Here is a 24,556-nt window from a genome sequence, read left to right as displayed (position 1 = left end):
GTTATGGGGGGGGCATTCAAGTGGGGGGGCGGGTTTATGTTCGATTTCAAATCCTTCCTTTTTTTTGTTTTGTTTTTTGTTTGTTGTTGTTTTCTCTCTTTTATTTACAGTGAATTCTGCTTGGCCAGGTACTGGGGTGAAAATATTGATGTCATATACTGTTTTCTTTATTTATCTGTTTCATTTTATAATACATGGCACATACAAACCTAGTTAAACCTGATGGAAGGTTATCTGTAAATGTTATAAGCTGGAATGTCAAGGGGCTTAATCACCCAGTAAAATGTAAGAAAGTATTATCACACTTTCAACTTCTTAAAGTAAATATTGCTTTCCTCCAAGAGATGCATCTTTGTACTTCGGACCACTTTCGAATACATAGGGATTGGGTTGGACAGGTGTTTCACTCTCAATTACATAGTAAAGTCAGGGGTGCTGCCATCCTGATTCACAAATCAACATCCTTTGTTGCTTCACGAATTATAGCAGACCCTCGTGGTCATTTTGTTATTGTCACTGGCAGACTTTATAATATCCCTTTGATATTAGACACTCAGTTTCTTTCTAGTTTCCTTTCTTCTTTACCAGACCTAGATTCTCATTTCCTAATCCTGGGAGGAGACTTTAATTTTACATTATCACCCTCCTTAGACCGTTCAACGCAGGCTTCTAAAAACATATTTTAAAGTTCTTTCAAAAATATTGGCTTGCCGTCTTGAAACTGTGCTTCCTTCCATAATTTCCTCTGACCAAACTGGATTCATTAAAAACAGGCACTACTTTTTTAACCTTCGTCGCCTTTTTAATATCTTGTACACCACCTCTACTTCTACTCTGCCTGAGGTGTTAGTTTCTCTGGATGCTGAAAAGGCATTTGACCGAGTTGACTGGGACTACTTATTTGAAACCCTGAACAAATTTGGTTTTGGCCCTAATTTTATTTCCTGGGTTAAAGTTCTATACTCTTCCCCTGTTGCATCAGTGCGTACAAATAATGTCTCATCTATTTTTTTTCCCCTTCATCATGGCACCAGGCAGGAATGCCCCCTCGCTCCCCTTTTGTTTGCTTTAGCTATTGAACCTCTTGCTATTGCCTTGCAAGGGTGCAAGGCCATTCAGGGTGTGACCCGGGGGGGTCAGGAACATAAATTGTCTCTCTATGCGGATGACTTGCTTTTATTTGTGTCTGATCCTGACTCGTCCCTGCCTCAGGCCCTCTCTATTTCAGAAAATGTTGGTAGTATTTCAGGCTATAAACTAAATTTGCATAAGAGTGAACTATTTCGTATTAATCAACCTGCACTGCATCATTCTTTTGTACTTTTTCGTTTTAACATTGTTACAGATAAGTTCTCATATTTAGTTATTTCTGTTACAAGGAAATACACTTGCCTCTTTAAAGCAAATTTTGCCCCCCTTCTTGAACGCACCAAAGTAGATCTTGCTCGTTGGTCCTCTTTACCTCTTTCTAGCTTTGGATGCATTAATGTAATAAAAATGAATACCCTCCCTAAATTCCTATATCTTTTTCAGTGTTTACCTATTTTTCTTACAAAATCTTTTTTGGATCTATTGGATCATAGTATTTTATCTTTTATTTGGAATAAAAAGCTACCCTGTATCCGTAAAGCCTTTTTGCAGAGGTCCAAATTATTTGGTGGGCTTGCTTTGCCTAATTTTAGATTTTACTATTGGTCAGCCAATATACGTAACACTTTATTCTGGATGTCATTCCCTTCACATGCAGATGCTCTACTGTGGGTTAATATAGAAAGCGCTTCCTATAGACCGGTATCTATTTCCTCTTTATTATGCTCATCTATCCCTCTCTCTTTTGCTAAACTGAGTGCAAACCCTTTAGTGAGGGGCTCTTTGAAAATGTGGATACATATGTTCCCTCCCTCTGTGGGTGATGCGGTATTTCATTTGTGGCATAATAGAGGTATTGTGTCACTTAATAAATTATATATCAATTATACTTTTGCGTCATTCCAACAGCTTTCTGAAAAAAATTATTTGCAACAAACACAGTTCTTTAGATATCTACAAATCCGCATCTTTGTTCGCACTCAGTTTACTACATTTCCCTCTAAACCTCCTTCATCAGCTTTGGATTCTTTGTTACAAGTAAACCCTCAACTAAAAGGATCCATTTCTAAAATGTATTTAATAATTTCTTCCTTGAATACACCTTCCTTATCAAGATTAAAAAGCTTATGGGAACGAGATCTTGGTTCGCAGTTTTTGTATGAGGAATGGGAGTCTATTCTCTTCCTCTGTCTGTGCCAAACATGCTCTTATACAGTTTAAAGTTGTACATCGTCTACACTGGAGTGGGGAGAGGTTGTCAAAGATCTATCCTGATCTAGACCCGACTTGTGATAGGTGTAAACAGGGCCCGGCCTCTTTGCTCCATATGTTTTGGTCTTGTATTGCTCTGTTTGGGGTGGTCCCTGATAATATCTCCCTGCTCAAAACTCAATGTGACTCACTTGCTTTTGCTACACTTTTGGCTAGACGCTTGATTTTGTTGAAATGGAAACAGACTACCCCACCCTCTCATGTTGATTGGGTTAAGGACGTTATGCAATTCTTGAAATTGGAAAAAATAAAATTCACGCTGCGTGGATCTACTAACAAGGTTTATGCTAGGTGGCAGGGCTTTCTTTCTTTTGTTGAACATTTAAAAATCAATTATCTGCCATAAGAGTAGTAATATAGGGCACTTTTTCGAAAGGGGGGCTGCGGGGGATTTGACCTTTGACCTGAACTTGAGTTGAACTCAGGGGGCCCCTTCCTAGGGGGTGGGGGGGGCCCTTTCTAGCGGGGTTAAGGGGGGATTTGACCTATTGACCTTGAACTTGAGTTGAACTCAGGGGGGTCCCTTCCTAGGGGGTGGGGGGGCCCTTCCTAGGGAGTGGGGGTCTTCCTAGGGGGTGCGGGGTGCTTGTACCGCGTCACAGAATAATTACCATATTGATGGGTTCCGAAGGAATGTGCAGGGTGGTGGGGGTCTTCAACTGTTTTTCAAACCCACCAAAAGATTTGTCTTTAAGCCAGACTGATTCTTTAGTAAAATAGCTATTTTTCTCTATACGTGTGAAGCTCCGAAAGAGCACTATGTATACCCTTCAGATTCTTTAAAAATATTTTTCCCTACGCGAGTGAAGCTCTAAAAGAGTTCTATTAAAGCCCTCCCAATTCTTTAGTAACATAGATACTTCTACTTAAGCGAGATCCGCGAGGCTGTCTCTTCAACAGGGCCAAAGCTGTTACCTCTTTCAAATAGACAAGGGTTATGTCAGTCTGGAGCTTTTTGAGTTAGTGGGGGTGGCGAGGAGATGTCTACGTCTTTAGTAACCTCGGATCGGTGAAGAATTCGTATATTTGGGGGCGGAGTTGACAGGGACCTGAAGAAATAGCCTATCAGGTTAGAGTTTGGTCTGAAGAATTTAAATATTTGCGGGCGGAGCTAACAGGGCACTGGTGACAGGTGGTGTCTGTTTTCAATTTAAGAAGCGGCTCTGTTTACATTTGAGGCGATGGGCCCCCCTAGCCCCGGATAATGGAATGTGGCGAGAGATAGCGATCTGTAGAAGCGGTGGGGGCTGTGGGACAGCTTGAGAGACACAAGATGGACTGAACTTTAGAAAATCCTGAATATGAGCAAAATGAAAAGAAATGTAATACAGAAAATGTAAATTAAAACTTTCAGTAGTCGGTATAATCTCAGTAAATACTACACCAACCCAAGACCAATATTTTCTTGCATTTCAGAATATATATCAAACGTATTATTTAAAGAACAGATACAATGTAAAGATTGAATAAATAAAATTATGAAGTTTTAAAGGTGTGTGTGTGTGTGTGTGTTCACAACACCTGGTGATGTAATGTAACGTTACTAAGTTAAGAAATCCTTAAATATAGAAGAGTTATAGAATATATATGTTATATAAGAAGCATAGACTATATATGTAGAAACTGGGACATTTCAATACAACTCAATAAAAGCAGCATTTGTAATAATATTAGTAATCAAACATCAAATTATTATGTAATATAAACCATTCATGCGTTAAGATTAAGTAAATACACTCAATACGATCTCAGCACATCCTCTGTGTGTGTGTGTGTGTGTGTGTGTGTTTACACATATACCGAGTGCAGGCTGGAACGCTTATCTCAAGGGCTCAGATTCTGATGAGAACGAGCTGTTATCTAGCCGTTTGTATTTAAAAAAAAAAAAAAAAAAAGTTTAACTTAACACAACAATGTGATAAAGAATCCTACCCGAAACGATGTTGGAAACCTGTAACTATAAGGTTATCAAAATATAAGAGTTTTTCTTAACCATTAGGCTGTATGAAGATATAAAAACATGATAACGATGTAATTAACGAATGATGGTTACCACAAAACATTTAGGAATCTGGTGGTACATACAGCCGCTATGTGTTAAAAGATAACATGTGTGGTAGTGGTGGGGGATGTTGTAACATCAATCACGCGTAGAGAGAGAGAGAGAGCACCTAATAAGTCCCCTTGTCTAAAGAGGTATTTTGGTTCTAAAATGTAATAAAATATAATAAGAGATGTATACAAACCTAGAAAAGACAACTTTATTTATTTCATTTTAAACGTGTGTATTTAATGTTGATGTCACAATGTTTAGGCACGACTGTTTATATAAATATATTCTTTACACAGTTTTAAATACATAGGGATATATATTATATATCAAAATAAATGGAAAGACCTACAGAAAACTTTATTAAACATATGTCAACAACAAGCGTTGTACATGATGTACAACATACGATAGATACGTATAATTTACAGAACATTTAAAGATATTAAGGTTAAATAAATCTAATAAGCCTGATATTTTCATGAACAAACTTAGATTACTTATCCTCGAGCGCCACCCTACGGATTGTCAAAGAAATTTTTTCAAGCGCGTGAACGGAAAGTTTGCGGGGATTGCGGTGGTCATCAGCGCGTTCACGCGCACAGCGCAGTGTTTAAATGCGGGTCACGGCGGAGATTCAATCCATTTGATCAACACGCTGTCTGCACGGACCAGAACACAGAAAGAGACATCAGGATGCCCGGCCATGACCATGCGGAGCGGACACTGAACTTCTCAAACTATGATGGTAAGTATAATTCAATTAATCAAGAAATATAATTGCGAAGTGTTTAGATATCCGTACACTAGTTCAGAAAGATTAAAAATATGCTACATTTACATACGTATTTAAGAAATCTAATATTTGAAATGTTTTAAATATATTTGAATTGTATTTAAACGTTTAAATTCTGTTTATAGGAAACGCTGATTTTCAAACGTCTCAAGAGCCTTTTACACTAGGTATTATTATTTATTGATATATTTTTTTAATATTTATAAATAATAGGCACAGCGCGATGTTTCTAACAAGCACCCGTGTATCTGCAGGATTACCGAGCGCCCCATACAATGTGCTCGATTTCTACACGAGCGAATCAATGAACACGGGTAAGACTCATTTAATAATGTATCGACCGTATTAATTATACGCGTTATGAACGTATGTACATTTAATTTTCATATAACCATATTTACTTTCAGATTTGTTCCCGATATTAGATGATGAGCGACCCAGCACGTCAAACGCTGAGCCGCATAAGTTATACTTTCCATTTTATACATGTAATAAATATCGCCAGGATGTGTGATGTTAAATTATGGATCTATACAGGGCGGATTTTTATATTATTTTGTGTTTTTATCAGAGGATCTATCCAGAACGACCTGTGTCAAGTATTTACGGAAAAGAACGCTTTCCGAGGGTGAGTGAGACCTTTATTTCATTACTCCAAGAGATGGAGCCGTGCTCATATTGTACACAGTGTGCACAATGGCTCTATTGTCTTGCGCTGTCCGGGCGTGCTGTGCTGAGGGCCTGCGCCGAGCCATCTGAGCAGAATGATGCGCACGCAGTCTGACCCCCGAGGCATGCTGGGATCTGTAGTGTTTAAAGGATTGTAGTAAGTCTACGTTTGAAAGTGAAAGTAAACTGGCTGCGGCGCCCAGACTAACCTAGGGTATTAACTTATGTTTATACATGTCTCCGTTTAAGACACCAAAAGTGATGATGATGATCTTGAATCAGGAACGCCGGATCTAAGAAGACGTCTGCATTTAAACGGTCTGTTTGCATCGTTTATACGTTTTTACAACCGAGTATTTAAAACTGTTATTTATGAAACGATAATATTGACCGGGTTCTTGTCATTTTACAATGTACTTACTTAGACCGTTATTATTAATGTTTTCGTAGCACACGCTTTATTGAGACAATTATTAACGTTGTCTATTATTGTAATACAACATTCTAGATGTAGTTATTCTTTTAAACATTTTTATATATATTTTTATTATGAATGAGAATAAGAATAGTTCATTTAAAAGCTATAGGTTTACATAAATCGAATTATGATAATAATGTATTGTTTGTTTAAGGATGTTATTTATGTTATTATTATTATTGTTATGTATTTATTATTATTATTTTTATTATTATTATTATTATTATTATTATTATTATTATTATTATTATTATTTTATTATTATTATTATTATTATTTTTTTTTTTTTTTTTGTGTGTGTTACCATCTGTGATTAAACATATCCGTTCTCATGTGTTTCAGGTTCATCGGAGTTTATTTCAGACAGTTCATTACTGCGGCTTATTACGCAGCAAGGTAGCCCCAGTTATTCACCAACAACACCCAGAGAAACCGCCCGGGTGTCTCCGCAAGTTAGGAGCCAGGACTCCCCGACGCATATCCAAACACCGCCTGGACCGCCTGCATCACCAGTCAGCGTTGTATCGAGTGAAGAAGAAGAAGATCTAACTACAACCTTGTGGGAGACTATCAATCTACAGGTTGAGTTGGCATCTACGGACCTGCGTGAGTTGCTACATATAGTGTTGAATAACCAAAGACAGGTAATTGAGGGTCAAACAATCTTAATTAATGCCTTAGCAAGCTATATAAACAGGATCGGGGATTGAACATGTCTGAAAGTAATAAAAGGACCAATGATGCAGACATTCACGAGCAGGAGTCCAAAAGATCTAGAGAGAATGATCCTGACATGAACGATCCTGAGACCATAGCAAATGTACCGATTACCCCCGAGCTATTAGAAATGGTGGCTGAAATAAACAACCGACCGGCGCCTGCTATAGACTTGTATCCCTCTGTAAATTCTGACTTGTTACAAATGTTTGATTCCTTAGAACACATACCCCTTCCGAACGCAAACAATTTAACAAAACAACCCCAACTTATTACTAGTCCTGCTCCAACAGAAAACGTTCCTGAGTATGCATCTAACCACGTTGTAAATGACAATTGTGTTGACACTTTTGAAGGTCTTCAGCATGCTTTAAACAATGTACAACAAAGGGGTTGTGGTGGAGGTCAGAACAGTGAAGCTGCAGGTGTTAACAATGGGTTTAGTCGCGAGCTTAGCGCTGTTCAAAATATCAACAAAGAGGCTGAAGATGTTCGGGGTAGTAACCATAGATCAAATGCTGGTGGTGGTGGGGAATGCCATAATATCGATGCTGATAATAATGATGGGGGTGTAGAGCACGTAGACAGACCAAACTTCGGTAATTTTGAAATTGTTCACAGATTTAGCTTTGCAGAATTATTCAACAGCGACAATTATGCAGAGATATTTGTTACAATGCATGATATTAAAATATACAAAATATGCTTGATCGAATTACCAAACGTGTTAGACCCCAGGATGTGGTGCAGTTGGAGCTGAGAGCGTATTCATTATTTAGCAGTGTTTTTACCATAATGAGAGGTGATGAGTTAGATGTTGAGGCTTTTCTATCTAAAATTGAAAACCTGCTTCAGAGTCAAGCCTCCATCCTGGCCGCAACCCTGAGGGTGGTGTTCGTAGGAGATTGTCAAGTTGTCTCAAGACTGAAATAATTCATAAGAAACTTGGGCAAATACTGAATGAGGGTAATACAAATAACAAAACATGCTTTGCGTATAGTATAGTACGCCTGCTCAAACCTAATATAGTTGCAGAGCAGGTTTTGCATGCTGCTTTGCAAATGCATCAGGCGCGGGTCTATCGGAACAGGAGATGGTGACTTTCTCAGATATCCACAAATTTGAGGAGGTGGCGGGTGTTAAGATCGTAGTCTGGTACCGTTGTGATATAAATGATGTATTTGATACATTTCAAACTCACTCAGAGTTTAACCCCCACACATTGTTTCTTTTCCTTCACGAAAATCATTACTATGGTATTAGAAATTTGAAGGCTTTTCTGGGTTGTTTGTACGTCTGTAATTTTTGCAACAAGGGTTTTAACGATAGGAAGAACCATTAATGCGCCGGGTACTGTAATGTGTGTTACCATCCACAATGTCGAAAGGGTGAAGCTCCCACAGTGCGGTGTAAGGATTGTTTAAGGATCTGTCGGTCCGCTTTCTGTTTTTCCGAACACAAAATACCTAGAGGGGGTACGGGTCAAAGCATCAGCCCTTGCGATAAAACAAAATTCTGTCTCCAGTGTTATAGACAGTACACCTATAAAGAGGATAAACCCCACAAGTGTGCCGCTCTGAGGTGTCATCTCTGTAACGCCGAATTAACACCAATGTTTCATACAGTCTGTTAAACCGGCACCCCTACATAACAAGTATGTCTTTTATGACTTTGAGTGTAGGCAGGAAGGAGGCGTTCATATAGCGAATTATATTCACTGTATAGACATGTTGGATCGCGAGTGGGCTGCGGCCGGTGAGTCATGTATTGAGGGTTTCTTTCAAAAACACCGCTGTCCAAAGTATCGAGATTACACATTCATAGCTCATAATGCTAGGGGGTATGACTCTTATATATTGATGAAATATTTGGTGGAAAGCGGTGTAACCCCCGACATCATAGCGCAGGGGTGTAAAATAATGTGTTTCACAGACCATGATTTCAACCAGCGTTACATAGACTCGCTCAACTTCTTACCCATGAAACTGAGCGCTTTACCTAAAGCGTTGGGGTTTGAAACGCGAGAAAAGGGCTGGTTCTGCCACTTTTTTAACACGGTCGAAACACAGAATTATAGAGGCGTCTACGCGGCACCCAGTTATTATGGGGTTGAATCCATGATGACTCGGGAAAGGCAGGACTTCTTCAACTGGTATGACACGGTTAAGGATGGCACTTTTTATTTCATAAAGGACATGGCCGCCTATTGTAGAAATGATGTGTTGATCCTTAAAGAATCATGTGTTAGGTTCAGGCATGAAGTCATTAAGACAGCGGGTCTTGACCCTTTACAGTGTATGACAATAGCTTCTATGAAAATGTTTTGAGCCAATTTCTTGCAGAAAAACACCATCGCCATTACAACGCCGGACAATTACAGATCCCGACAAAAGAGTTTTTCTACGGCCTCCATCTAATGGTTGGAATATATGTCTGACAATCATAACATCTTGATCAGACATGCTTTGAATTATGGCGAGGTTAGAATGGGTCCCTACTTTCTGGATGGTTTTTCAGAGGAAAATGGGGTTCGTACGGCTGTACGTTGCTGGTTGTATTTACCACGGTTGTCCTCGGTGCTTTGACGCAAACACTTTTAATCCTGCCACTCATCAAATCTGTGGAGATATGCACTTTGATTTCTTACAAAGAATCGAGACTCTAAAAAACACCTATGGTTTAACTGTGAAAGTGATGTGGGAACATGAGTGGACAGCTATGAAAAAACAGGACGGTAGTGTACGAACATTTATGAAAACCTTTGATTTTCCTGAACATCTCGAACTGAGAGATGCTTTGTTCGGAGGGCGCACTAACGCAATCTGTTTACATTACGAGGTGAAGGCTGAGGAGAGAATAGATTACTATGATTTCACTAGCCTGTATCCCTTTGTCAACAAGACAAAAATTTACCCCGTAGGACACACCACCATAATTTATTGCGACTTTCTCGATCTCCAGCAATAGTTTGGCTTAATCAAGGTCACGATGTATCCACCCAGGGGGCTTTTCTTGCCAGTTTTGCCTTATAGAGCTTCGGGAAAATTGATGTTTCCGCTATGTAGAACGTGCGTTGAAACTGAAAACCAGACGTTGGAGTGTCCGCATGAGGATGATGAGAGGTCATTGGCAGGGGTGTGGTGCAGCGTAGAGCTTAACAAAGCGATTGAGAAAGGCTACAGAGTCGGTAAAGTGTACGAGGTCTAGCATTTGTCTTAAAAATATGTCACGCTTTTTGCCGATTACATCATGACACACCTTAAAGGGAAGCAGGAGGCTTCCGGCTACCCTTCATGGTGTACTGATGAAACCAGTAAAGAGAGCTATATTCAGAAATATCTTGAAAAAGAGGGAATCAGGCTGGATCTGAGCAACATAACTGTAAACCCAGCGAAGAGACAGATATCAAAACTGATTCTAAATAGTCTGTGGGGTAAATTTGGAGAGCGGACTAATAGAATAAACACTACCGTTTCTTCAATTTCTGTTTTCCAAAGAGCATGATGTGTCACACTTTAGCTTTGTAACTGACAGAGTAGCTCAGGTTCAGTGGCGACGACCTCAAGATTTCCCGACCAAGCCGGGGAATGTCAACGTTTTTATAGCTGTTTTTACAACAGCTTATGCTAGATTAGAATTGTATAGTTTAATGGAGTGTCTGCAGGAGTGAACTTTATATCACGATACGGACTCTGTAGTCTTTGTCAGCAGACCGGGTGATTGGATGCCGCCGCTTGGAGATTATCTGGGCGAGTTAACAAATGAGCTAGACCCCCAAGATCACATCATAGAGTTTGTTTCTGGGGGTCCAAAGACATACGCTTATAAAACAGCTTCAGGAAAGATCTGTATGAAGGTGAAAGGTATAACTTTGAATCACACTAACAAGAAACTGATCAATATCAAGTCTCTAACGACTTTGGTTCAAAATTATGTTGTAGGCCTAGATCAAGGCGTTCAGCCTAAAGAGGTGATTACTTCTGGAAATCAGATTGTCCAAAATAATAAGCTCTACACTCTCGAAAAAAGGCCACTACAGAAAATGTTTCAGGTATTGTACAACAAAAGAGTTATTTTGCCGGACTATAATACGCTACCCTATGGATATTGACGGGGGATTTGATAACAGACCTATAACAGATTTGATAACACCCCTTTTCATGTATTATATCGACCCCTTCCAATTCTGGTAAGAGCTTTTTTCTTAAAAGGCTTTTAGAGAATTCGGCAACGGCTATAACCCAAACTCTCGATAACATAGTTTGATGTTACTCATGTTGGCAACCTCTGTACATAGAGTTAATGGTTAAAATTTAAAATCTTAAATTTGTGGAGGGTGTCCCCGCGTTGCTTTGCGACAATGATTTGTTACCCAGTGACAAATGCAATTTAATAGTGATAGATGATCTCATGGAAACCTTATGAGATACTTGCAAGTGGATTTAAAAGCGTTCTGTCCGGCAACAGCAAGGTTGTGTCTGGTTGGTATGCCTCCCAGCAACTTCAAACTATAACATTTGGCTCCTCCCTGTAGTTTCAGGCCCATCCACCCCCCTTCTGAGGTGTGATGTGGATGCGAGTGAGAGACCTGTTGCAATGTGTGGCACTTTGCGTCAAAATCGCCGCTTTCCTGGATAAGCAAGCAATTTGCTAAGCACCCCACTGGGGCAGCACAGGGGATTCTAATCCCCACACTTCCTAGTACTTAAGGAGAATGGCAGTTTCTGCCCCATCTTTGATTGGAGATGCCTGAACCGCTGCCTCAGGCCATCAAGCCCGGTGACTGGTTCATTACGGTGGATCTGAAAGTCACGTACTTTCACATCCCTATTGTGCAGGTACACAGGAAGTGGGAACCATGTTCCCAGTCCCACAAAATGCTGACTATGAAGATGAAGACCAGAATGATGACTTGGAGGTTGTGCCTTTGGATGATAAACTGGATTACTTTCCACCTAAGTTCTTGCCTTGCTCATACTTTTCAACTGGTTGTGCGTTATGGTCTAGAGCAGGCTGGGCCATTCAAGCAGGTGTCCAGAATAGTGTCTCACTGCCACAAATCCACCAGAGCAGCAGAGCTACTGGAGAGAAACTGCAAACTTCAGATTGCAAATGCCACAAGATGGAATAGCCAGATGAAGTCAATCCTAAGAGTTCCAGATGAAGTACTCGGGAAGCTCATGATGCATGCAAATTTACAGCTACTGATTTGAAAAACATTGGAGAGCTGTGTGAAACTCTGACACCTTTTGAGGATGCCACTGAAATGGTCCAGGGTGACCAGATTCGAGGTCTTTGCCATGCCATTGAAAACAAAGCGGAAATGTCAAACAACAAAATGGTGGAGACCATGAAGCTTGCCCTAGAGAGATGGCTTTTGAAGTATGAAGCAATGGAATGCTTTCAGTTAGCCACATGCCTGGATCCACGCTTTAAAATGGATTGGTGTTTCCAGTGATGAAGTGGAGAGCATGAGGGAACTGCTCTTCACAAAGATCAACTGTCTCCTGAGGAGAACTCCAGACATTCCCACAACCCCTCCACCTAAGTCACGGTCCAAGCTTTTCACATACATGACTGACTGTGGAAGATGCAAGTATGGCCACTTCTGATGCTTCAATGGCAGTTTCAACCTATTGGAGAGAGTCATGCATCCCAGAAGACTCTGATCCCTTAAGCTTACTGGAAGGAGAAAAACACGGAGTTTCTCTACTTGATAAAGTTAGCTGGCAAGTACCTGGCCATACCAGATTCATCTGCACCAGTTGAGAGATTGTTTAGTGTGGCTGGCAAGTTTTTATACCTGAGCATTGTAACCTGTCTGATGTAAGATTTGAACAATTGATGCTTATCAGATGTAATGACCTAGAAAAGTAACTGTCTTTGTTTTTGAATGTTGTTTAAAATAAAATAACACAAAGCGCATTTTGTTCTCTTTCCATTTTGTGTTTAGACAACATAAGTTCTACCTTTGTTTTACCTCTCTTTGTTTATTGAAGAAATTAATAAGGTAGTATAAACCTACCATAGAGTCCAAGATAGTTTTGCCCTAGTACTAAATAATTGCATGGAAGTAGGAATGCCTCAGAATTAAATGGAATTAAAATTAAATTGGATTTATAAAATGGAATTGGCGTGGAAGGAACATCAGATTGTAATTGAGTTTGCCGAATTGATATGAATTTGGAATTGGAGACACAAGGTAGTCTTGGTAGGGAGAGTGAGTGTAAGCGGAAGTCAGGCCTGAGCGAGTGACGAGCGATCGAGTGAGACAGCGGACGTGCGGACGTGACTGGGAGTCTCTGCACCTCTGAAGTGCAGCAAGAGCAACAACAACAGCGACCCACACAGGAGCGCCTGCGCCGCGGATCTGCCTCTGAGTAGAGATGCAAAAACAACAGCGGCACACAAAAGGGGAGTACTGCTAATATGTCTTTTTCTAACGCCATTTACTGTTTGTCGTGCAGCAAGTTTACCATGGTTAGATCTGCCGACCAAAATGATAATTTTACTGGCACAAAATGCGTAGTTGGCGGAACGAGTACGCGTGTTGGAGGAGCACGTAGATACTCTTAGAAAAACAAAAGAGGCCGAGAATTGGCTTGACTCGGTCTGTAGAAACACGGATTCGTCCTCTGTAGTCAGCGATAGGCCCACACCGGCGGCTGCACAGTCACAGCAGGATCGCTGGGTCTCGGTAAAGAGAGGCTCTAGAAGCACGAAATCAAGAGCTAGAGCTCCGGCGCACCGGTCTCCCTTTCGGACCGTGAATAGATTTGAACCCCTCGGCGGCGCGTCTGCTGAGAAGGTGCTCGTTATTGGAGACTCCATAGTTAGAAATATAAAGATTGTGTCACCAGCAGTAGAAGTAAAATGCATCCCAGGAGCCAGAGTCTCTGACATCGAAGCTAAATTGGACGAATTGCCAGGCGGCGAAGTTTCTACTCTGGTTATTCATGCTGGCACTAATGATATTAGACATAGACAATCAGAGATTTTAAAAATAAATTTTACATCGCTATGCAAAACAGCGAAAAAACGAAGTCAGAATATAATTGTCTCTGGCCCGCTACCAACATTACACAGAGGGGATGAGGCCTTCAGCAGGCTGTCCTCTCTAAATAGCTGGTTGACAAGCTGGTGTGCATCAAATAATTTCGTTTTTGTGAACAATTGGGATTGTTTTTGGGAAAGGCCTGGCTTATACAGAAGAGATGGGCTCCATCCGAAATGGAGAGGGGCACTAATGTTATCTGATAATATAGCTAATTGTTTAAAAACGTGACTCCTCAGAGCACCGGTCAGGCTGCAGGCTCGCAGTCCTACACTGCAGTCTGCCTGTAACTATCAGCATAGCCTGACCCTGATCCTAGATCCCTGCCTGGGGGCATCCAATAAAGTACAGTATAAGCTTGCTGTCTTAAACATCCGCTCACTACCTAGCAAAGCAGCCTTAATAAATGACACCATAACTGACACACACATAGATGTGCTCACCTTGACTGAGACTTGGTTAAGACCAGACAACACTATTCCATTAGTAGAAGTCTCCCCTAATGACTTCTCTAACTGCCAGAAGGCCCGTACAACAGGCCGCGGGGGGGGGCACCATGCCCCTATTCCTTTTTTATGACCGAATTTAGCAATCTCTTATCTGTCTTAGCCATACATTATGATACACACATTATTTTGGGGGACTTTAACATACATATTGACATTAAAGACGACCCCCTCACTGTTAGTTTCTTGTCCCTATTGGAGTCTGTAGGCTTCACTCAGCATGTGTCTGGACCCACACATCGTCACAATCACACACTAGTTATTACCCGTGGGGTACAGATTCATAACCTAATAATATCACCCCAAAACCAAACGATTTCAGACCACTGCCTTATTACATTTGAGCTGCCTGGAGTAGAATTATACACACAGGAGAGGAATATAGAAACTCATTGCCAAAATCCCACTGCTATTCAAAAATTCACTACCCTGTTTCCAAATGCTAGCTTTATCAAAACAGGATCTGAAGATGAATTATTACATTTTTTCAACAACACACTAAGCACAGCTTTAGATATAGTAGCCCCATGAAGGACACAACAAATTAAACCAACAAAACACTCACCATGGTTTGACGAACACACTCGCTCACTTAAAACAGAATGCCGTAGATGTGAGCATAAATCTAGAGAAACAAATCTAGAGGTCTTCCACATGGCATGGAATTACATTATAATAAGATATAACAAGCAATCTGCTAGGTCTGCCTACTACTCCAATTTAATAGAGACGCATAAGAATAACCCGCGTTTTCTTTTTAATACAATAGCGACACTTACTAACCAGCAGGTAAAGCCTTCAGAGGTTATCCCCCCCAATTTCACCTGTAGAGACTTCATGGATCATTTCAATAGCAAAGTTGACAGCATTAGAAAACAGATAGAACAGGAAACATACACAGATACTATAGCCAACACATGTAGTCCTTCACAGCCCCTGCCTACCTTGGACTCGTTTAACGTAGTCTCCTTAATTACTAAAATGAAAACAACAACCTGCGCACTAGACCCTATACCCACTAAACTGCTAAAACAATCTCTGCAATTAATTATTCACAGAATACACACTATTATTAATGTCTCTTTATCCTCAGGATCTGTTCCTGATTCATTTAAAATAGCTGTAATTAAACCACTTCTTAAGAAACCCAGTGCCGACCCTAACCAATTTAAACACTACCGACCTATCTCAAACCTTCCCTTCCTTTCTAAGGTTCTAGAGAAAGTAGTTGCAAACCAACTGCAAGCTTTTATAACCAATAATCATCTTTATGAAGAACTTCAATCAGGCTTCCGTTCTGGCCATAGTACAGAAACGGCCCTGTTAAAAGTATTGAATGATGTGTTTCAGTCCTCCGATGTAGGGCACGCCAGTGTTATTATTTTATTAGACTTAAGTGCGGCTTTTGACACAATCGACCACAAAATCTTGTTACACCACTTAGAAAAAAGTATTGGCCTATCTCGCAATGTGCTGTCATGGTTTAAATCATATCTCTCAAACAGACTCCAATATGTACAGATTAACGAGAACCACTCAAATTTAACTGAGGTTAAGTACGGAGTCCCACAGGGCTCAATCCTCAGACCTATACTTTTTTCATTGTACATGCTCCCTTTAGGTGATATCATTCGACGACATAATATTAACTTTCACAGTTACGCAGACGACACACAATTATATCTGTCAGTAAATCCTAACAACACCATAGACCTAGAAAAACTAATGTGCTGTCTGTCTGAGATTAAAACATGGATTACAAAAAAAATTCTTATGCTTAATTCTGACAAAACAGAAGTCATAATTTTAGGAGACAAAAATCGAACTGTTCATCATGCACTAACAAAACTGAGTAATGATAAGTGATGGGACCCACCTCCAGGGACGGCCATCTCCCCCTGCTGGAGCCCAAGTCCGAGATCTTTTAACCTCTTTTAATGATTGATTGCTTTTATAAATGAATTTTAATTGCTTTTAAAGAATGTCTTGATTTTAAATGCACTTGTTTTGTTTGGGTTTCTTGGTTGTTTATGTTCTGTTATTTTGTCAAATGCATTGACCGTTTGGAATTTAATTATAAATGCATCAGATTGTTTTGGTTTGTCTTTATTTTATTGTTTTATTTGTTTTTTGTTTTATCTGGTGCATTTTCAGTTAATTTCAGTGCATTTGACCTTATTGTTTAATGGTGTTTCATTTGGCAGTATTGCCTTTATATCACAAAGTTCATTGTTTGATTGATTTATTGCACATGTTTATTTGAGTTTATGTATTTTTTGTTCAAATTTAAATCACATTAAGATTTTAAAAATTTTAAGTGATTTTAGTGAGTGAGTTTGTGTGTTGGTTTGTTTTGGACTTCCCTCAGAACTACTGCATTCACCCTCACTCCTCATTCCTGGATTATTCCCAAAGACCATTGCAACGCTCTCAATTTTTTCCAGTCAACCTTCATTGCTGTTTTCCCTGGACTTCTGCTGGGTGAGCTCACTCCATTCTGTTGACATTGATTTGTTTCTTTAATTTCTTTATTCTTTATTTGATTTTAATTAATTAATTTAAATAAACATATTAATACATATGCATATTTTGATCAGACTTTAAAATAATGGGCACAAACTCTGAATTAATTGGAATATAAATATCACAAAACTGTATAAATATGTATACATGTTTGAATACAACAAGATTAACACATCAATTCCCCATTTCATCTGAGTTCACCAAGGTGAAGAAAATAAGGATGCTCAAATCAGTTTTTCATGGAAACAACTAGTTTCAATGCCCAGCAATAATTATGTAATGGATCCAAAGTAGTAGTAGTAATAATAATAATAATAATAATAATAATAATAATAATAATAATAATAATAACAATAATAACAATAATAACAATAATATTAATTTAAAGACATAGGCTAAAACAGAAGTGACTGAGCACATATTTAATGTTTTATTACAATGTGATTTACAGAAATCCTAATGCTGAGAGCAGTTGGGAGTCTGAAATTGTTTTTAATGTTTTTATTATGTTTAAAGCATCATTGCATCTCTTGATCTGTTTTCCATGCTTCTCCCCTCTGTTCTTCTGTATCATTGGGAAGTTTTTTATTTAAAATGAGAGGGACTAAATGTTGTGTTCTCCCTTCCTTATGTCTGTTTTCTCTTTACCCCTTTTCTGTCTGCTTTTTCTGTCTTGCTTGACATTTTGTCAATCTTGCAAAATAGTTTCATTACCTGCTTATGTTTTGTTTTTGTCTTATTATTTTTGAAGAGGTGAAACCTGCCCCCACATTGATATATTAGATGCTGGAGGTCAGGGCTGGCTTTAGCAACAAACGTCTTAATATTTTGATTTTCCAGTTCATCTCCATGAGTGAAGAGGACTATTGTGCGTTTTGTAACTTCCTTCGCCAAAAGCCTTTTGTATCTTCTTCACAATCTCCTTCTCTCCCTCTGTGAATCGGCCCAGCTGTAAGACCAACAAGAAAGCATGGGGGGCAGGGGCAGCTAGAGTCATACACTCTGAAATATGAGCCTGTAGATCAGTACAACTTTCACTAAAGAAGTCTGGAGTGTCAATCACAGTGACACTTCTCTCAAATATCACTGCCTCCTTCCTCTCACACTTAGTTGTTACTGGTTGGGAGCGAAGATCTGATTTAAACTCTGTTCTCCCCAGGATGGTGTTTCCAGTTGCACTCTTCCCTGTGCCAGTCTGACCCAGAAGCACTATCCTCAGAGCGGAGTCATGACTAGAGGATTTACCTGAGAGGAAAGGAGGAATTTACTGTGCATTGAGACCTTGACATAATAGATGACTTTCACAATCACAGCATGCTTGCTATGTAGCTTGCCTTTCCTTGACGGTTCAGTGTCCTACAATACAATGTCACGGGAGGAACCATCCTGCAAACTGTAGACAGAGGTTTTCACTAATGGCATGATTGCATTAGAAAATAGTGGATTTAGCATATAATTTTCAGAAAAGATTGGCAAATGTGAAGGGAAAATACATGAATGTAATTGTTATGTTAAGATTGATTGTAAACTGAGAATTTACGTAGGTGCAATTCCAATGATGACAGCTAAAAAGATAAACAAACATACAAATAAATACATCAATCAATACATTAATCAATAGAGATAGAAGTGAAAACTTACTGTGTGACATTGTGCTTTGATGGTTCTGCAACTCAGGATTCCTGTTTTCTACTACAGCCTTCACAATCTCTGTTCGGAGTGACTTGTTCTTCCCTTACAAATGCTAAGACTGAGGTTATTCAAACTTGTTTCTGAACAGCAGTTGAACAGAGTGGGCGGGTCTGTGCTGTGAGTATTGTTGTCTGTTGTATATACAAGACCTTCTCAGATTAAAGGATTGTAGAAGTATTTCAATAGTCATTACTGAGTTATGGATATATCTGAGAAGAGAAGGTTGTTTGTTTGATTGATTGTTTGATTTTTTGTTTTGTTTTGTAAAGACAAACCTGTTATTTGAATCTGTCTTTAATGTATATCTATGACATTTCACAACTTGAAACCTGAGAGCAAATCCCAGTTTTTTATTTTCTCACATCAATATTTTCAAAATTAAGAAGTAATTATGAAAAAAAATCATTTTCCATTCAGTCATGAGAAATTTCAGAAATAGAAAAAGTCAGTAAAGTTATACCCTAGCAAATGTTTCTTTTTTGCAAAACAGCCTTTAAAAAAACCTTCTTACAACTAATACCAAATGTCAGCAATATTACATTCCTGTACATTATTTTTTGAAACATATAAATATGTACAGTGGTTAAAGTACTTAACATTAAAGTATCTCAGGTATGGTTTCCAGGTAATCCTGAGAACTGAAAAAATCTGCTTAAGTTTCTTTCCTCAGAAATAACAATTTATGTAATACAGATACAATGAAAAACAAAAATGTAATGATTATATAGTAGCATATGAAGCATAATCAATCAATCAATTTAAATGTATTGAAGCGCCCCATATACATGGAAGTGTATTTAAAAGTGTATTTAATTTAAAAACAACACAACCTAAAATGTGATCATTTTAAGTATACAGAAAATGTACTTATTAGTTTTTAACTAAAAGCCTGATCAAACAAGAATGTTTTCAAATGAGATTTAAAAAGAGACAGGTGTAACGGGGCTCATTTGGAATATAATCAACATGTTACAAAGTGACGTAACCCCTCAGTAAAAGTAGTTCAGTGTTAAGCCCCCCATGGTGGGAGACCCAGTCTTTTGGCTATATAACCACAACTTATGATATGTCATGCAGAATTGATTAATTTAGAATTTTGTGTTACAGACTATAGGAAAATACACAGTAATAGTTCAAACTTGATCTTTTTGAGCATTTTTGATTGTTTTTTTTCAGATTTGATCTTTGGACTACCGATTAATAATAAATGTCAAATGGCTTCTGTTTGCCTGAGGCCTGCACTCAATAGAAATCTAACTTTCAGTAATGTGTTTAGTATTTTTGATTGATTGTTGCAAAGATCATAGAGGCAGGCGCTCAGAATATATGTGTACTACTGTTGTACTTATGTAATATGTTATGGTTGTTGGCACCATATTACATTTATATTTATTATATAAATACCTTTATGACTGTATATTTCCAGCAACTTCAAAATAATGATAAACATCAAGATTTATAAACGGGGAATAAAGCAATAGAGATATTGATTATGTGGTTTTATTCTTCAGTCTTATTTTCAATTACACCAGACTAAATAAGAGTGATTTGCTGTCCATTAGTATAGTTTCTATAGTCTATTTTTCTTACATTTTAATTTTCTATTAATTGCAATCTGTTACTGTAAAGTAATCTTTAGTAAAGCATGACATTTATACAAAAGTCTTTGAAGTCTTATGGAAGGTGATTCCAAAAAGTACGATTGGGGATTATTTAAAAGAGGAACTGTTTATCTTAATTTACAAACTCTTGTTTATTTCAGTTTATTTTTAAACTTGCCAATGTTATGTCTCAGTGCACCGATGAAATTAAAAGTGTACTCTGCATTTTCAGCCTCTTCTCTGAATCTGCAATGATTTTCCTGAAGTCTCTGTTTAATCTCCAGTGCAATCATTTTATATTTTTGTTCAATATCAGACCTAGTCCTGTCTCCCTTGGCTTTAGCCATCTCCTCAAGCTTTTTCTTCTCCTCTTCTGTCTTTATCTTCTGGACATACTGTTGGAATAGCAATGCTTCCTTCTCTCTGATCTTTTCTTCTGCCTCCTCATACATCTCCTTTGTGTAGTGTTCAGCCTCATTTACTGCCATCATTTTATCAATCAAGTCCAGAAGCTCCATCACCTGTGCTCGATTCTTCATGTTTTTGTTGTTGAAGACATGATACCTGCCCCCACACTTCATGATCAACTCTCTAAGGTCACTGTGACATGTCTGCACATAGTCGTTAATGCTTTGACCCTGCAACTGGTCTCCTCTGGTAAACAGGACAATCATGAATCTGCCAGCCTGCTCCCCAAACAGCTCCTGCAGTGCATGCACTGCGTTCCTCTCCTCTCTGGTGAATCGGCCCAGCTGGAGCACCAGGATGAAGGCGTGGGGTCCTGGGGAAGAGACTTGAATACACCTCACTATCTCTTCAACTATTATGTCATCAGGGGTGTTTGTGTCCAAGATACCAGGAGTGTCAACCACAGAAATTTGTTTATCATCAATCACTACTGACTTCTTTTTACATTCCACTGTCACTGATGTCGAACTGAGAATTGACTTAAACTCATTTTTGCCCAGGATAGTGTTTCCCACAGCGCTCTTCCCCACACCTGTTTTCCCAATCAATACAATCCTCCTCTGGGGTAGCTTTTCTGCAGAATAAATTAATCAAATATTTAGCTTCATAAACATAAGAATTGAGATTTCCTTACTAAAATATCACTTGGCAAGAACATATTTTCTTTCAGTTTTATAATCATGATGCAATATCAAATCATAAAAAAGCTTGTACATGAAGCCTGGCATTTTAAGAAAAATACATAAAATAGATAACTGAAGCCTTGTGTTCTGGGAGTTTGATAAAGATGAAAAGCCACACATCCCATTACCACATCCTAACAATGATTTCCTCAAACTTCAAGTAGAATATTTTGATTTAATGTCAACTTATGTACCATTACAAAGGCAATATACAATAAGCTTAACTCAACTGACCTGAACTCAACGAAGATCCCATTGCTGCTTGATGTGGACAAAAGTGGAATGGCTTGGATAATTTACTTTCAGCTGTTTTGCTTGCTTTAGAAGGATAATTGAGACCCACCCACTTTTTTTTTGACTGCTCCTTAAATTAAGGGCTATAAAGAGTTATTTCAGAATAACTTTGCCAAAGCTTATTGAGACATCTGTTGGACCTCAGAAAAAAAAGAATAATATTTATCAATAACAGAACAGAAAAAACAGTTGTTCTACTGTAAGTGTTTATTGTTAACTTTTCAACTTTTAATTGTGTGTTCTTTTAAAATTATACATAGAAAGTATTTGTTACATAGTTTAAATACATTTTCTTTAAAGTACATGTCTTGTAATAGACCCTTTTTATTATTATTATTATTATTATTATTATTATTATTATTATTATTATTGTTTTATTAAGCATTAAACATTTATAAGCATTCATTTTAACAAGATAATATTGTAATATAATTTGAATATTGTATGTTTAAGGGAAATAATAACAATAATAATATTTATATTATTATTATTATCAGTTAGTAATAGTTTGTTCTTGTACTCATGTCTTTATATATTCAAAATCAGAATATCTCTCTCTTTCTCTCTCTCTCTCTCTCTCTCTCTCTCTCTCTATATATATATATATATATATATATATATATATATATATATAGAGAGAGAGAGAGAGAGAGAGAGAGATACCATGGGCTTTATTTAAAAATAAATGACTTGCCCCTTGCTTTTCCTTACTTATTCAACATAAAATACTACTTCTGAGTATTTCAAAGGTTTCCACTTTCTTTTTCATTCCATAGTGCCACCTAGTGTTGAACTAGTGTCAACTTATTATATCTGAAGGAGACCTGTGTGAGACATTATGTAATACATAGCAAGTGGTAGAATTCTTCACTTCTCTCCTGAATGTTCAGAGATTTCAGAGACCATGCAGCAGAGAGAGAAGGAGAGCAGCTGTGCCAAAAGGATGTCCCAAGAACAAAAAGAAGGCCTGAAGCAAGAAGCACAAGGAGATCAAAGATGCTCCGTTGCTGCCAGGACTAAAGCAACCATGGTGAGGTGGAATTGCAACTAATGTATAGGTCAAACAAATGTTTTTAAATTAACAAAATATATTGGATATTTGAATACAAAATCATAATTGTGCATTAAATGTTTTGTAATTCCAGAAACAGACAAATTAATTGCGCAGAGAACTTTACTGTGCAACAATCAGAGAACATTTGTACCAAAACTTAGCAAATTGAGGACCAAAAAACACTGGCCAAAATGGTTAAATAGAGTTTTGCAAAAAAATATAAAGAGAAAGAAAATGTTTTATAGCGCATACAAAAGGGAAGGTGACGAAACAAAATACGTAGAATATGTTGAGCTGCAAAGAGATCTTAAGAAAGGGATCAGGAAAGCAAAGAGGGAAATAGAAAGAAACATAGCTCTTGGAGCTAAAACTAATGCAAAGAGCTTTTTTCAAATATTACAACAGCAAGCGGTCAATAAAGGAGGAAGTGAAACAGATAAAGGGCAAAAATTGAGGTATCTTGGAAAACGGAACAAGATGTGGCAAATGTTCTAAATGAATATTTCACAGAGGTTTTTACAAAAGAAAAAACAGATGACATGCCACAGGTTGACAATCAGTCCAGTCAAACCCTAAGAGAGATCAGGATAAATGAGGAGGAGGTACTAAAGGGACTTGGCAGAATTAAAAACCAACAAATCACCTGGGCCAGATGGGATATTTCCAACAGTACTTAAAGAAATGAGGGAAATTATTTATAGGCCGCTAACTCAAATATTCCAAAAGACACTTAGAAGAGGGGATGTGCCAACTGACTGGAAGACAGCAAATGTCATACCAATCCACAAGAAAGGGGACAAAACTGAGCCAGGAAATTATAGACCAGTCAGTCTCGCCTGCATCACTTGTAGAATGTTGGAAAAAATGATTAGACAGAAAATAGAGGCGCATCTTAATGAAAACCATATTCTTGGAGATAGTCAACATGGGTTTAGACGAGGCAGATCATGTCTTACTAATTTATTAGAATTTTTTGAACATGCAACTGCGAAAGCATATGATATGATATACTTATATACTTTTCAAAAAGCTTTTGATAAGGTTCCACACCAAAGACTGATCCTCAAATTGGAAGCTGTAGGCATTCAGGGTAATGTAAGTAGACGGATTATGAACTGGTTGATGTATAGGAAACAGAGGGTGTCGATTAGAGGAGTGGCTTCTAACTGGAGTGAGGTTGTTAGTGGAGTTCCACAGGGATCAGTACTAGGGCCTTTGCTTTTTCTAATCTATATTAATGATCTGGACTCTGGGATAGTTAGCAAACTTGTCAAATTTGCAGATGATACTAAAATAGGTGGCTCAGCAGATACAGTCTTCACAGCACAGGCTATTCAGAGGGACTTGGATAATATTCAGTTGTGGGCCGACACCTGACAGATGAAATTCGACATTTAAAAATATACCGGATAGGATCCTTGGATTACTTAGATATTAATGGACACCAAACGAGCACGATGGGTCGAATGGCCTCCTCTCGTTTGTAAACTTCCTTATGTTCTTATGTTCTTAACATGATCAACATTCTTATGAAGGTATTTTTCAGAACCAAAACAATAATAATAATAATAATAATAATAATAATAATAATAATAATAATAATAATAATA

General features: G+C 38.2%; 1 protein-coding gene across 1 annotated transcript; it reads right to left on the bottom strand.

Annotated features, from left to right (window-relative positions):
* Window positions 1–19,653: 19,653 nt before the first annotated feature.
* Window positions 19,654–21,877, bottom strand: LOC136719190 (GTPase IMAP family member 4-like). The gene is made up of 2 exons (XM_066697040.1): window positions 21,833–21,877; window positions 19,654–21,489 (listed from the first exon to the last, which is right to left on the bottom strand). Exons 1-2 carry the CDS (start codon window positions 21,852–21,854, stop codon window positions 20,600–20,602), a joined length of 912 nt encoding a protein of 303 aa, XP_066553137.1. The 5' UTR covers window positions 21,855–21,877; the 3' UTR covers window positions 19,654–20,599.
* Window positions 21,878–24,556: the final 2,679 nt, after the last annotated feature.

Source organism: Amia ocellicauda, chromosome 23, assembly GCF_036373705.1.
Source record: "Amia ocellicauda isolate fAmiCal2 chromosome 23, fAmiCal2.hap1, whole genome shotgun sequence".
Taxonomy (NCBI): Eukaryota; Metazoa; Chordata; class Actinopteri; order Amiiformes; family Amiidae; genus Amia; species Amia ocellicauda.
Note: the sequence above shows the minus strand (reverse complement) of the source record. Positions and strands in the feature narration are given on the sequence as shown.